Source organism: Ambystoma mexicanum, chromosome 4q, assembly GCF_040938575.1.
Source record: "Ambystoma mexicanum isolate Mex_15411 chromosome 4q, UKY_AmexF1_1, whole genome shotgun sequence".
NCBI lineage: Eukaryota > Metazoa > Chordata > Amphibia > Caudata > Ambystomatidae > Ambystoma > Ambystoma mexicanum.
This window is the reverse complement of record NC_090928.1, coordinates 535770075-535784190: the sequence shown is the minus strand read 5'-3', so window position 1 is coordinate 535784190 and position 14116 is coordinate 535770075. Positions and strand designations below refer to the sequence as shown.

At 47.3% G+C, this 14116-nt stretch overlaps 1 protein-coding gene across 9 annotated transcripts in view; it reads left to right on the top strand.

The window, feature by feature from the left end:
- NHSL1 (NHS like 1) overlaps positions 1 to 14116 on the top strand; it is an 844536-nt gene that overhangs the window by 736642 nt on the left and 93778 nt on the right. For all 9 annotated transcript variants that reach the window (XM_069608088.1, XM_069608085.1, XM_069608084.1 and 6 more), the window contains exon 3: positions 577 to 704. In XM_069608088.1, the coding sequence (XP_069464189.1) occupies positions 577 to 704 (128 nt within the window). The remainder of the gene's footprint in view (positions 1 to 576; positions 705 to 14116) is intronic.

The window sequence follows — 14116 nt, the reverse complement described above, 5'->3', positions numbered from 1 at the left end:
GCTGAACGCTATACATGCCCATTCATGCATTTGTAGCCTCGCCTCAGGGAGGTTGACAGAGCATCATTTTGAGGCTAGAGTATTTTGCACACTGCTTTTGGAATTGGGTGTAAAAGTATATTTGTAATTTTAAAACGGTTGTGTTCGTGGTTCTCCATAGGTTCTCTGACTGCAGTATTTATTGTAAATGGAACCCATATATGTCCCTCTTTTCCCACTTAAGAGCATGAGGCACACGCGCAGAGCGCCCCCTTGTGGCGCAGGGAATGGGTGCTACTCGTTTGCAGTGCAGATGACCTCCAGGGCGGCCTAGGCTAGCGAGGCGCTTGGTGGCCACGCAAATCCTAGATTAAAAAGGTTTTCTTTTATTTACTATGCCATGAGTGTTGCCAATGTATGTTGTTATGCCCTCTGTTCTAGTGCTGCATTTACAAAGGTGCGAAACCAGCGTTGAACTTGCAAAGTGAGTGCATGTCTGCAGCTGTGCTTGTGATGTTATGTGAGCCCACGCACACTGCTTGCACAGGGGACCCCCACAGCCTGCTCATTGAATCCTCTCCCCCTCTTCCTCCACAGAGTGCGACAAGCTGCGGCGGGACGGCTATCGCAGCTCGCAGTACTACTCGCAGGGACCCACCTTCTGCAGCTCTTCCAGCGCCGGCTACGCCAGCCACCCCGAAGATGAGGACGAGCAGGACCGCAAGGTAAGAGCGCGCTGCATCGCCCGGCGGCCATGGTAGGTGCCACCGACTGGCCCTTACACTGGCGCCGGAGAGCATCTCCTCCCCGCAAAGCCGGCTGAGGAAGAGCAGAGTGAGGGTCCTGCCTTCAGCACTCTTCTCTCCAGAAAGCGAGACGATTCCAAGATCCTCACGAACATCCATTTGCCCCCCCTGGGGTAGAACCGCCAAAGATTTAAACGCGGTTGGGTTTTGAGACTCGTTAGCACTATGCAAATGCTCCTCATTGTAAGTCGGGACATGTACCTTTTTCTCGTGCATATTCATTGTGGAGATCCTGAAAGGCAGACTAGATGTTGCTGGTCAATGGGATGAGCAGATCGCTGCTTCTATAATTGTGAGAAGGATGGTTACATGAGGCAGTGTGACGCAAAAGGGGTGCGCAGGTGTTGCTCTGAATGTCACCCGCCTCCCTCTAGATGCGCTGCCCCGGGAGTGTAGTGAAGGTGGCGCTAGGTTGCTATGCCACCGTGCTCTGCCTTGCCAGTTCTGCTGCGGCTGTTTCCGAGTGCTGGTGCAGACAGTTGCCTGCTATTATAGAGAGAAGGCCCCTTTAGTCATATCTGCCATTTTGGGCTACAGAAGTGGAAAGGAGCATCCAATCACAGTATAGATGCTTCACGCCTTATCTGCATTATGGTGCAGACATTTCTTGGTGGTGCTTGTGTGTAGGCTACGGGTCATTGGCCTGACTCCGTGGCTTTGTGACTTAACATAAGTGAGTATGTCCCTGTGCAATAGAGTAGCTTCTTCTGCACACTCTAGCACTCGCCCAGTAGCTTCTGCGTCTGGTGTCTTGGGCAGTGTGCCTCCACATTACACAAGCTTGCAAGGGCTGGTACAATGAGGGAACACGTGCGACTAATGGAGTAAACCAGCGAAGATCACTCCCTGGGACAACCCCCAAAGGCTTGTAGGCATGCCATCAACACAGCCTCTGTCTGTGGTGACACCGTGCATGTTTCATGCCTGGCACAGCCGCACTAGGGCTTTCAGAGCAATCCAGGCCATCAATCGATGTTTTGTGACTGAATACAAACTATTACTTCCTGGGTGTTACACCCCTATCCGCACTGGGGAAGCACCCAGCGCCTCTAGGGTGGTGCGCTGCGAAGACCTGCACACAGCATGGATGGAAGGAACGAACGAACCAGTATACCAAGGGTGCGAAGCTGTTTTTATGAAATGTTAAAGCAGGTAATGCCAGAAGGTGTGCTTTGCGTTCCCTCCTCCCTTCACCACGTTAATAGTGTGTGTTTAAACCGAGCACGTTGTGGTTTGAATAGGATTTCTGTCGAGCTGCGGGTTGTGAGGTTACTCCCCCCAGAACCTTGCCCTGCTGCTGTGCGTGGCTGAAGTCGTGGTAATCAGACAGACAGATTGATGGGAGTAATTACCCAGGGATTTATCAGTGCCGCTTTAAGTCCAGCAGGATTTTCCCATTAACGCAATTGCAGTTGGTTTGCGTATGCATAGTGAGCTATCCTCCTGATTCCCCCCCCCCCCTGGCCCCACACAGGTCCCCCGACAACAATGAGGCGCTGTGTGCACGCAGTGGCGCATTGCAACAGTGATCGGAGCTACTAATCCAGGGTTCACTCGGGCCTCCTGAGTGGCTGCGGGAGCTCCAATGAGCAGCCAGCACACAGCGCGTGCCCCGCTGTACCGTTGGCTATCATTGGCCACCTCAAGTGCCCGCTGACCTGCGGCAAATGGCAGCAGGTCCCCACAAGAAGGACTAATAGCTGAATATTAAAGTTTACCGACAAGCGTGGGACTTTCCTGGCATTGTGCACGAGCTACACAAAACTTATTTAGCCTTTCCTGGCGTTGTCTTTAGAGTACGGTTGGTTGGGATGAATTACGTGCACTTATGCGATTCAGATTTCACAATAAACAGCCTCCCGCTTTTGGAAGAGTAACACAAAAATATGGGAACTGTGTCCAGTGCAGTGGATGTTAGTAAAGGCATATTCTTCCCGAGCCCTCCTTCTGGCCGTTGATAGAGGCACGCATCCTCACAGACGAGAAGCAGCGGCAGCTGTCAGTTTTAGGCTGTGCTAAAGTGGCACTGATTTCAGATTGTAGCGTGTTCCTGAACTTGCTCAAGCCTTTGCGACACAATAGAGAGTGTTCCTCCTCTGTGCTCTTGGCCTGAGCAGGCCGGCTGACGAGGCTGTGGCAGGTGGGAGGGGGGGGGGCGTGTGAGGTGTACATTGTTGCCCAAAATAATGTGTCTGCACTGAGAGGGCAATTCTCCAACACGAGCCATCGGCAGCAGAATGCCACCCGACACAAAGTCCTCCTTATTTTTCTCCAAGGTGCAGTGAGTCGCCCCTTCTGGTGGGGTCCATGGGCCACCCTACTCTTGACTGATGGTGTGTTCACGTTAACCCTTCCAGGAGGTTCCTGTGCCTCTCCTACCTCAACTGTATTGCATTTCCTACTCACCTCTTCCACCGTTATATTATATCAATCCTGTTGATTTGGTTCTTAAACCCCGTACTGGTTCCCTTTTCTTTTAAACGCATATGTTCACGCTAACCTGGCTGTTTTGCTTTTGACTGGGGCAGTACTTGCCCCTCCTTGACCTTTTGACTCTAAGCTGTGGGCATGCTGGTCACCTTGAGAGCACAGAGTCTTCATTTCTCATGCAGTACGGGGTGGGCCGGGAAGCAATCTGCTATCCCAGTGATCCCCAACGTGTAGCTCGGTAGCAACATGTTGCTCGAGGCACCCTAAATTGCTGCTCGCCAGTTGCTCAGGGCCATTGTGTGGAGGCCTAGAAGGAGGTGCTGAGGGGATGAGACCTCAGTAGCATTATAGCCAGGACAGAGTTGTGGACTGAACTGTGCAAGAATGTTGGCCAATGAGCCTGCTGTGGTTCCAGTGGGCTTACTTTTGTAGACGCAAGATTTGAGTTTGTTGCCACCATGCAAATTATTTTTCAGTAAATGTTATGACTTACTAAAGCAGTGTCATTGTTAAAACCCTGTCATCTTCAGATACTGTGCCCAGCTGACAAGTGTATTAATGAGCAAAATAATTGAACCATGTTTGTGTCCTGGAGGAAATGGTCCTATTATGTTCCTTTTGTATGGCTAGCAGGACCATAATGGACAAATAAGTGGCACGCATACCCAACTTTCCTTTATTAATAATTTGCATGCACTGCTTTTTGTACAAGCCAGGTTTCCGTTTGATGCCAAAATGGGCATCGTTTGATACTCTCTCAATCTGGCACTTGGAGAATAGGCAGATAAAGCAAATGCATTTTGCATTTTTCATTATTAAGTTGCCCTATGTTCAAATCCTTTTAAGTTACTGTTAATACATTTAAATTAACTAGCCAATTAATTCATCCAAATGCCTAGCGAACGCCACCGCACCCCGCTATGAAGTGGTTGTCAAATGCTCAATGTTTTGACCAATGTTTGTGTAAAATCCTTTTTGGGCAGAGACGAGAGGCTCCAAATCCTTCAGACGATTATCATTTTTATTCCTAACCTCTTTTTCAACAAAGTAATAGGCCCTAGGGGCTTTAAAATTCACTGTTTACCATTAGATGCAAAAAAAGGAATTCTTGGGAGGTAACCTCCAAAGCATAAGTGAAGTGATCTTTAAAGCCTACATTTAATGACCAGTATTACTTCAATCAATATTTAATTTTATTTCTTCATTACATTAGCAACATTTAAATACATGTATCATATTTCATAAAATTCCTATAGAACAATCCCAAAATAAAAAAGCAGCTTTAGCATATTCAAACAAGCTATATATAAAAACCTGGTCAACGACAAATTGACTCCCATTTTGCAGGCACACAGTGTTTCTTCCTGCACTCCGTCATTAATTGAGGTGTGGGTACATTTATTTAAACATAACAATAGCAACAGCCTCCTGCATTCTGGGGATCTTATTGCACACATTACTTCTTGCTCTCTTACATGTGTATGTAAGTCTGCATAAAAAGCTAACCAACGCAGCGTATGGATATTTTAGACATCTGCCTCTCTCCCCATCGGACAAGCTCTTGCTTTAAGAAATAGTTTTCATCAACGTAATGTGCCACATGTAGTTGTATCCCACCCCCTATACAAATGGACAGTGCCTTACAACCCCCTCTAATCCCCACCACAATAGTTTTTGTCAGTTTTTTTTTTTATGGGAGGCCTCAATTATTTGCATTTAATAAATATGTAAACAGTTTTAACAGGCCTGACACCTTTAAACTAACACCTCAAATTCAGGTCATAAGGTGCTACCAGGTGTCCCTTGAGGTCGACCTGGTATTTGGCACACTCATTTATTTTACTCCTGGGCATTAGTTTGAACCACCCCAGATTTTGCTGCCATAAAATATCATGGAGCAGTCCTGTGCCTTATATACCTTCAGGCACTTGTCCAATCTGAATGCCCCAAACTTGAAATACAAATTTAAATAGCCCTTTAATCCTTAATGATGCCCTTTCAGCGGTCTCCTTGAAATTGACACAAGCACTGCTATTTGAGAAGAGTAGGTGCATATAAAAACGAGAATACCTCTTCATCTCTACGTTCATTTTAAAAACCAGCTACACAGCTTCACCCTTTTCCAGAACACCATCATTTCTGTTTTTATTATATTTAATTTAGTTCCCAAAATAGTAATTTGTGTATAGCATACCCTGTTGGGTTGGAGACCTGCCGGCTCTATAAGTCCAAAATAGCAGTGTCATCAGCATAAAGAAGAATGCTATAAAATGTCCCCTTCAGAGAGGGGGAATTAACTTTCCTAAAACAAGTACTAGAGTCAGTCTTAAAGGAATACATTGGGGCCAACTGACATCCCTGCTTTTCACATTTATTGGTGGGAAAAACATGTGTAATTCCCCTTTCTTGCATATTGGACAGACACAGAGATGTCTGCGTATCAAATTTGGATAAGATTTAATAAACCATTAAGGACCCCAGTAAAATGTAAATTACAGCACAATATGATTCTATCAATCAAATCAAATGCTTTCTCCAAATCTGGAAAAAGCCACAAATAATCTTCCTCCCTTAACCTTACCGTATTTCTCCATGATGGTGCTCAGAGTGAAGCGGTGGTCCACGTACTTAAGCCCTCCCCTAAAGCTCACTTGGGAGGCCTTCAAGATATTGTTACCTTGAGCCCAAATCTCCAGTCTGAGTAACAAACATTTGGAGAATATCTCACTGTCAATTTTCATAGACTATAACCATGGGGCGGGGGCTGGTACACTTGTCCAAGGAGATGGCATAATGTCTATCTCGACAATCGCATTAAACATAAATCAATTTGATGTCCTTCGATACAAGCTTCCATTATTTCTCAATGCATATTTTTTTGTATTTCTTTTGAAACTATAAATCTGACCAGCCGTGTACACACCACTCATATCATGGTTCAATTTTCTTTTCGAGATTCTGTATCGAACCATGGGGCATTCCTTTCTATAACCTGGACCTCCTGATCTTTGAAACACTACTTAACAATATTTCGGTCCCGGATAGTTTTAACCAAAGCCTCAAACAAATTGACACTTTCGTGTGTGGCCTCTGTGATCTGTTTGTATTTTGTATTTATTAAGTTTATATAGCGCTTTACTCCAAAACGCTGCACATTTTAACAGGATACATATAACAATTAACATAATAACAGTAACAGTAGAAGCAATTTACAATTATGAATCAGACCAACAAAACAGTAAGTAAACCAATTAGACAGAAGGGAAGAGGGAGAGTAGTGAAGTAGAACTGGGAGGAAGAGGGAGGGATAGGTAGAAGGAGTAGGAGGATGGAAGGGGTAAACAGGTGAGAATGGGGTGGGGAGGAGTGGAGGGAGATGATCATGGTGAAAGAGGGGGAAGGGTGGGGGAGGTAAAGCGAGAGGGGGAGGGGGTTTCCTGTGGGGAATGGAGAAGGAGAGATTTAAGGGATGTGTGGAATGAGGGAAAGGTAGGAATAGAGTGGATTGAGAGAGGTAAGGAGTTCCAGTGCAGGGGGGCTAGGAGTTGGAAGGAGCGGAGACGGGAGGTGGCACAAGGGGAAGGAGGAACAGTGAGAAGGAAGTGGTCAGCTGAGCGAAGAGAGTGAGAGGGAGTATAGAAAGAGAAAAGGGAAGAGAGATAAGGGTGAGCGAGACCTTGGAGAGATTTGAAGACTAAGCAGAGAAAATGAAATTTAAGTTGGGAGTGAAAGGGAAGCCAGCCAAGGGAGGAAAGGGAAGCAGAGATGAAGTCACGAGAGGAGAGGAGACCGGGGGTACGGATGGCAGAATTTTAGGGGGGCAAGATGAGAAGTAGGTAGACCAAAGAGTAAGGAGGAGCAGTAGAAGAGGCGAGAGAAGATAAGGGAGGAGATTAAAAGTTTAGTAGCATGGAAAGTAAGAGAGGGGCAGACTTTGCGAATATAAAGAGGTGGTAGTGACAGGCCCGAGAGGAGAGAGAGCTATATTTAACAGTTTTGAGACAATATCTTAATTTCTTGTGAATTAGTCATTCTTTCCAATGCCTCCTTGTTGAGTGTAGGCATCACCAGCCATCCCCTCTGGCTGTTGGACATAATTATTTAGGTGCCTACACCCCTGACCATTAGAAAATTGACAGATATGCAAACTTTCATAACATTCCTGAAGAGAAAACAGTCCATAATAAAGCAATCAATGACTGAGCAACAGTAATACTGGCCTTGTATGCTTTGGAGTGCACCATTTGCCACTGAAGATCCCAGAAAATCACAGGGCAAAATCCCAATGTACACATGAACATCAGTGCTCCATGTGTGACCAATTTTACTGTCCAAACATTTTCAGTACATTTCTTACAAATATTTTGCTTGAGAACCTGAAGCCCCTTGAAATTTTTATTTAGTCTTATTATATTTTTGAACAACTTAACTCGTCGAATCTGTCTAAAAATGTCAATGGCCTCAACATTTCCTGTAAACAACCACTTAATGTCAAAATAGGTTAAAGGCCTTGTAAATTTATTTTACTAAAATTGCACGTGATGTAGATAACTTAAGGACTGCAAATTAAAATGTTCCATTAGCAGTTTTTAGTTCATTACATTTCTAATTTGTATTAAAATAATTTTTCCGCCAACTGAGCACCGATGTGCTCTGTCGAAAAATTGATGTTGCTCACCATTTCATTTTGCCCATTTCACACAAAAGGTTGGGCACCCCTGCACGGCTATCCCAATGCTGCTTCACGCTTAGAAGGCCAGCCTCTGGTCACTTATTACAGAAACGATGTGCCTGTGCAAGGGCACATATTCTGGTTATAACTGTAGGGCAAAATCTGCCCCAGTGCCAAACGGATATTCTTTGAAATTCTTTTTTGCATCCGAGCAATCTTTGCACTATTGCTAATAAGACATGGTATTAGAAATAGGGCAAACATTTTGCATTAGAGCAATGTTTGCCCTAGTGCTAAAAGTGTGCAACATTCCACTTGCACTGGTATACATTTTTTATAATGCATGCCCAGGTGCTTCAACCACAGTGGCAAAAAGTGAATTTACTTATTAAGACTGGCCATGGGCATCCTGATTAGAATTTCAAGGGCCCATGGATTTGTATCTCCATTGTCAATCCTTGCTGGTGGTGGCAAATACAGAAGAATGTTAATTTGCAGGCCGCAGGGAGGCCTGGGTGCAGGAAGTGACAATGTAGAACAGATGCCAACATCTCTTTGTAATGCAATGTGTCAACTTGGTACTAACACCCCTCCTTGGTATGAAAGGGCGGTGAATGTCCTGTCTGGAACCACTCCTTTCCGAGCGGGGAAGAATGCCAATTGTAGGAGACGAAAGTCTGCCTGCAACCCCCTACTTCAAAGGAGGCCCATGTTGTGATCAAGCGCCGCATAGGGCTCGGTTAATTAGGGAGACACTTTGATGTACAGCAGACAGGAAGGTGGGTGGGACTTAGAAGTATACGTTGTCATCCTTCCCCAGTCTGTTGCCAAGAGCCCTGGTTCTGACCTGAAGCATCACTGAAGATTGTTGGTGGAGACCCTTGATTAGCTTGGCCTACACCAATCCCTGGTCCCCGTTTGGCTTTAAAAGAGGGCCGAGCCCCTCGGTGATCAGATCATCTGAAGACTTTGAAAGGAGTAAGAAGGACTCATTTGGAGCCGAGCTAAAGGTACAATCTACCTTACATCTTCCGCCAGTGAAGGAAGTCCAGGAGTTCCAAGAGTTAACCAAGATCCCTCCACTAAAAATCTCCCAGGGAACAGAGGGAGATACAGAGGACCCATCCAGCAGCTCCAGAACCGGTACCCAGCCAGCACACTGCGTGCCCTGCTAGGTTCCAACGGCAAGCTTCCTGGGTGGGAAGTGCCAGAGAGTCTCTGGACAAAGGACAAGGCCGCTGCCTACTATCACCCTCCTGAGATTTGGGCTGTCCGCCTTGAAAGGATACAAGCCCTGCGAGGAAGCCAAGAGGAGTGCCCACAAGCATCATCCAGCATCCATCTTTATAAGGACAATTTCGAGACAGTCCTCGAACTGCATCTGGCTGCAACACTGACTGTAGTCATGCCACAGTCACCAGAGACGTCTTGACCAGCCTTCCAGATTCGCCAACCAGCACAGACCAAAGATTCTTGGTCCGAACCGCCACGCCGGACAGCCTGAAGACATCCGTCCAGCCCTTCTTGCCTGCCGCCTGGTACCCGCAGCTGTCTCCCTTCTCTAACTCTGTCTCACAGGCTGCAAAGCGCTCTGCAACTGCCTCAACGCTGTCACCAAGAATTTCTTCAGCACCGGGTACATTGTGGTTCTGCCCATCCCCTCAATCCCCCCTGGGTCCTTCTCTGAAGGCCCCTAGACAGTTCTGGCCCTTTGCCCCTTTGGTGTTCATAACAAATAACCTTGAACAGTTAGACTGATTGTTTTACCAACTACCCTCCTGTTACTATCCAGAGTGCATCCCTTTCCTTTGTGAAACTGTCTGGCCTCTATCTTCCTTTGCAGTGTCACTTGTAATTGTAGTGTGCTAGAATGGTCTGTTGTAGTAATGATAAAGTCGATAGTTGTATACAACCTTGACTGGACAGTCCCTTTTATCATTGGGTAATAATTGTATTTTCACTGTGTTGCAACTAACAAACGATCCACGACCTAGTGGAGATAAGCCTGCTCTTCCACTCATTGTATCAAAATTGTACAATGAGTCTTATAATTCACTTGTATTCCAATCTGTTCGGATCGCTTCTGGTGAGGTGTGGGGTTGATTTGATGGGTAAGAACCGATATTCATCCCTGGACCTCTGGTGCCCCGGAATTTGATTTGTTGCAGTTGGGAATGGCTCCGGTGCGTGGGGCAAAGCCAGACTCCCAGTAGCTCCCAACAGCTCCAAATAGCTTCTCAATTGTGTGGCAAATTATATACGGTCTGCATTATTAGCTGGGATCTGAAAGTAATAACTGATTTGGTGAATGTTTGGTAAATTGTTATGGGCTTGTTGAAAGAGGAGGTCGGCGGCATAAAGTAAGAGGCCCTTAAACCTGCACCCTGGCATGCAGTGTGCAGCGGACCATTAGTATACTAATATCTTAGTTTCCTAATATAGCTGTGTAGTGGTACAGAGCAATCCTGCTGGGCCAGTGCTGCTGAACAGTGCCCCTTAATGTATAGTTGCACACAGGGCATGCAGTGTGCATCAGGCATGCAGTATGCACTAAAATGGTGGGGTGTGTGTGTGTGTGTGTGTGTGTGTGTGTGTGTCAGTGCCTCAGAGTGGGCAGACTCGCCACTGTTTCGCCTGTACTTTGTTGCATGCTCTGCGGTGTCTTCCTGCTGTGCTCACTCTTTCTTTCTCTCTTCTTCCCACTCGTCTCTCTCCCTCCCTGCAGTCTACTCTGGTAGGCTGCCTCGCTCGGTCTTGCATTAGTGTCTGCTGTTACTTGGTTCCGTGGAGCCTGCAGGTACCCAGCCCAGGAATGGGCCCATCCCGCTGTCACGCTTGCAGCTTGATGTCATTCTAGCATTAGCACACCTGCCGTCCCGCACCCATTGCAGTTGCTTCTTGGCCTAATGCTGAACATTGACGCATATTTGCTATGTATGGTGACACGTACTAGTCTATGTTCATGTAGCTCTGTCTAGCATTTTCGTCTAGACGTTACTCCTGCTTGCGTGACCTATTAACGTAACCTACACGTGTGCTATGGTAAAACCCCTTCCCTAATGTGGCTGCCCCTTTCCTGAACATATAGATTTATTGTTCAAGTGTCCCAGGTTGCCTCGCAGAACTGCCTTTTGAAGCACCCACGTCACTGCCTTTAGGCTCTAACCCTCTCCCTGCTCTATTTCCTTCACACACTAGCACCAAAAGGTAGGCTTTGTCATCGAAATTGCAACACCCACGGCATGTTTTTGCGCCTTGGATCTGCTGTGAAATCCTTCTTTAGGACCGCAGGGGCACGGTGGGGATACGATGTGACCTTTGTTTTCTGTGAAAGGACATAGTGCACCAAGCATGAGTGATGGTGTCCAGTCCTAGCTCCTCAAACAAGGGGATAGTGACCCTAGTACACCCCTTTCCTGCTCACAGACCTACACCCCTTGAGCTCTCGCTGCCCACTAAAAGCGCCATTGATTTGTCAGCGTGCGCCTCCACCTGGAATCCCCGGTGTCTTTAAAGGGCGACATGGATACATTCAACCTGGGCACCACTCCAGACGTGTTGGGCATTCCAGACAATGCGGTGCACCTCTGTACTAGGGGGCAAGCGTTTGAAGGCCTGCTGGATAGGGGTGACCGTTCAGTGCCTTCAAGCTGGCGGGGGTCCTCCATTCCTGGGCGTTAGGAAATAGGTCATACAGTACGTGACAGCTGTCCTTCTCAGCCTGGCAAAATGTGAGAGGAGACCCCACATAGACCAGAAGAGACAAGTGCGGGGGCATGAGGAAGCTTCGGGCTCCACAGGCACCACGAGGGACCCCGCATTTTAGTATATGGCTAACCATTTACGGGAGCCTATTAAAGTCTGGACCATTACACCAAAAACCATGCATGCCCTGAATCACTCGCTTGAGAAAGCACTATGCAGCGCAAAACGTGCTGGCAAAAACACATTTATTGTTTATTTCACTTACATTCATGACTTAAAATGCACTCGTTACATAAAACATTGAATACTGTGATTTTATTAATGAATGCGCATACCCTATGCGCTTAATATGCTGGTTTTGGATTTAGGCGTGTGATGCTTTTTAGCGTAGAAAATCAATAGGCACGAAGAGGTGAGGAATTACCTTGAGGAATTTAAGGGTGAGATGTTGGGGTGATCTCCTAACCTTGAGTATGTAAGGATGAGGCCTGAGGGCTCCAAAGTGGTATTTTTGCACTCGCATATGGTGGTGAAGGGGAAGGGAGCCTGGAGTAGCAGGGAGGCAGCATGGCCACATGCCCCATGCAGCTTACTCGCTAAAAGCAGTGAAGCAATGCGAGAGAAAGGGTAGAGATTACGAAGAGGACGTTGATGGGTGGAGGAGTGGGTGACACTGGAAGAGACTGGCCCTGCCACTCAGCCCTCAGAAGCCACACCTAAGCATCCAAAGGGTACGCTATGTGTCTGACTTCTGTGAGTGCTAATAACATGTGGCGGCTGCAGGGTGCAGAACACAGCTAACTACGCGCCCTGGTAAATGGATTGGAGGGTCTCCTCACTTATAAACCTCTTTCCTGCTCTTCATCTGGGCTGCTGTGCCTGGGCACATACCACCAAGGCCATGTGCATTGCAGAAAAGGTTGCAATTACTGAACTGTTGCTGCCTCGCTCTAAATTGCTTCTTTGATCGAGGACACTAGTGAAGGTGTGTGGCTGTCTAAAATGGGTACTCTTGTCACAAGTGGAAGCAGAAACTATGCCCTTTCCCTCCTCCTGCAGGAGGAGATGGCTCCAGCACTCAAAAGGAGCTCGTAGTGGGTTACGTCTGGCTCAGGCAACAGTGATGAAATAAATGGCATTGGTCATGACTGGTTCTCGTGGAGGGTGGGCCGTATGTTTCTCAGATCCTCTATAGACCCACCATACCCTCTCACGGTGTACAGTGTCACTGGTAAAAGAGCTCATATGGTGTGTGCAGTAGCTGCAGAAATGTTTGGGCACTCTTAAGTCTCGCATGTTGCAATTCCATCACAGTTGACTTTGCGCTCCAAGAAAGAGGGCTCATGTCCAAACCCGTATCTGTGGGGCCACCAATAACACGGCTGAGCTCTTCAAAATCTGCAAGGACTTTGCCAATCCTACTGAAGTGTCCTCCTCTCATCCTTCCTTCCAGGCCCTCTACACTGCACTGGCCTCCCACTTCTCCACCAAAACTCTGAACATCCTGTCCTCTCTGACATTGAATCCCCCCCCCTCTCTTGCCTCCCTTGTTCCCCTACTCCCTCCCCATACTGTCCTCTTTTCCCATTACACCGGATGAGGTCTCCAGAGTAGTCCGCTCTATGAAAGTCTCCTTCAAACAGGTGTTCCCCTGCTCTTCCAGAACTATCAAGGACAACATCTCCTCTCTCGCCCCTTCCTTGGCTGACCACTGTAACCACCCGTTTGCCACTGGCACTTTCCCACAACCCCTTAAGCACTCCTAAAAAGCTGTCTACAGACCCTTCATGCCCGGCTAACCATCGTCCTATCTCATCACCCCTTTCTTGGGCAAACTCGTGGACAAGTTGGTCATCGCCCAACTGACCCACCACACTGAATCAGCTGGCTGCCTCCACGACCACCAGTCTGTTTTCAGAGCATCCAGAGGCACAGGAAATGCTCTCCTGAACACCCATGAAGTCCTGCTCTCAAACTTGGACTCAAATGCTCACTCTGTTCTGATCCTTATCAACCTTTCTTCTGTCATTAAATCGTCTCTGTGATACCCTTGGCATCACGAACTGGGCACTAGCGTGACTGACTGCTTTCCACTCAAACCGACCCTCCCAAGTGCAACTCGGCCCTTTGCTATCCCACTCCTTACTCTCAACCTGTGGCGTCCCTCAGGGCTCTATCCTATCGCCATGGCTCTTCAACATCTACCTTGCCCCTCTGGCCCACTTGATCTCCACCTTCTCTCCTCACTTCCAGTGCTATGCTGATGACACACAGCTCTCCTTTAAGCTTTCATCCTCTACCTCTTCTCTTTCCTCTCTCATACCTGACTGCTATTCAAGTGTGATGCTCTGCTATTGATCTCTGCCTTAATGCCAGTAAGACGGATCCTTCTCATCGGGACCCCTGCTCCCTGCCCCGTCTCCCCCACACTCTAGACTCCCTCCTTACGTCTCCTTCCCTCATCCTCTTGTGAGGCAAAAAACCTTGGGGGTCCTCTTTGACTCCTCTCTATCCTTCTCTGTGC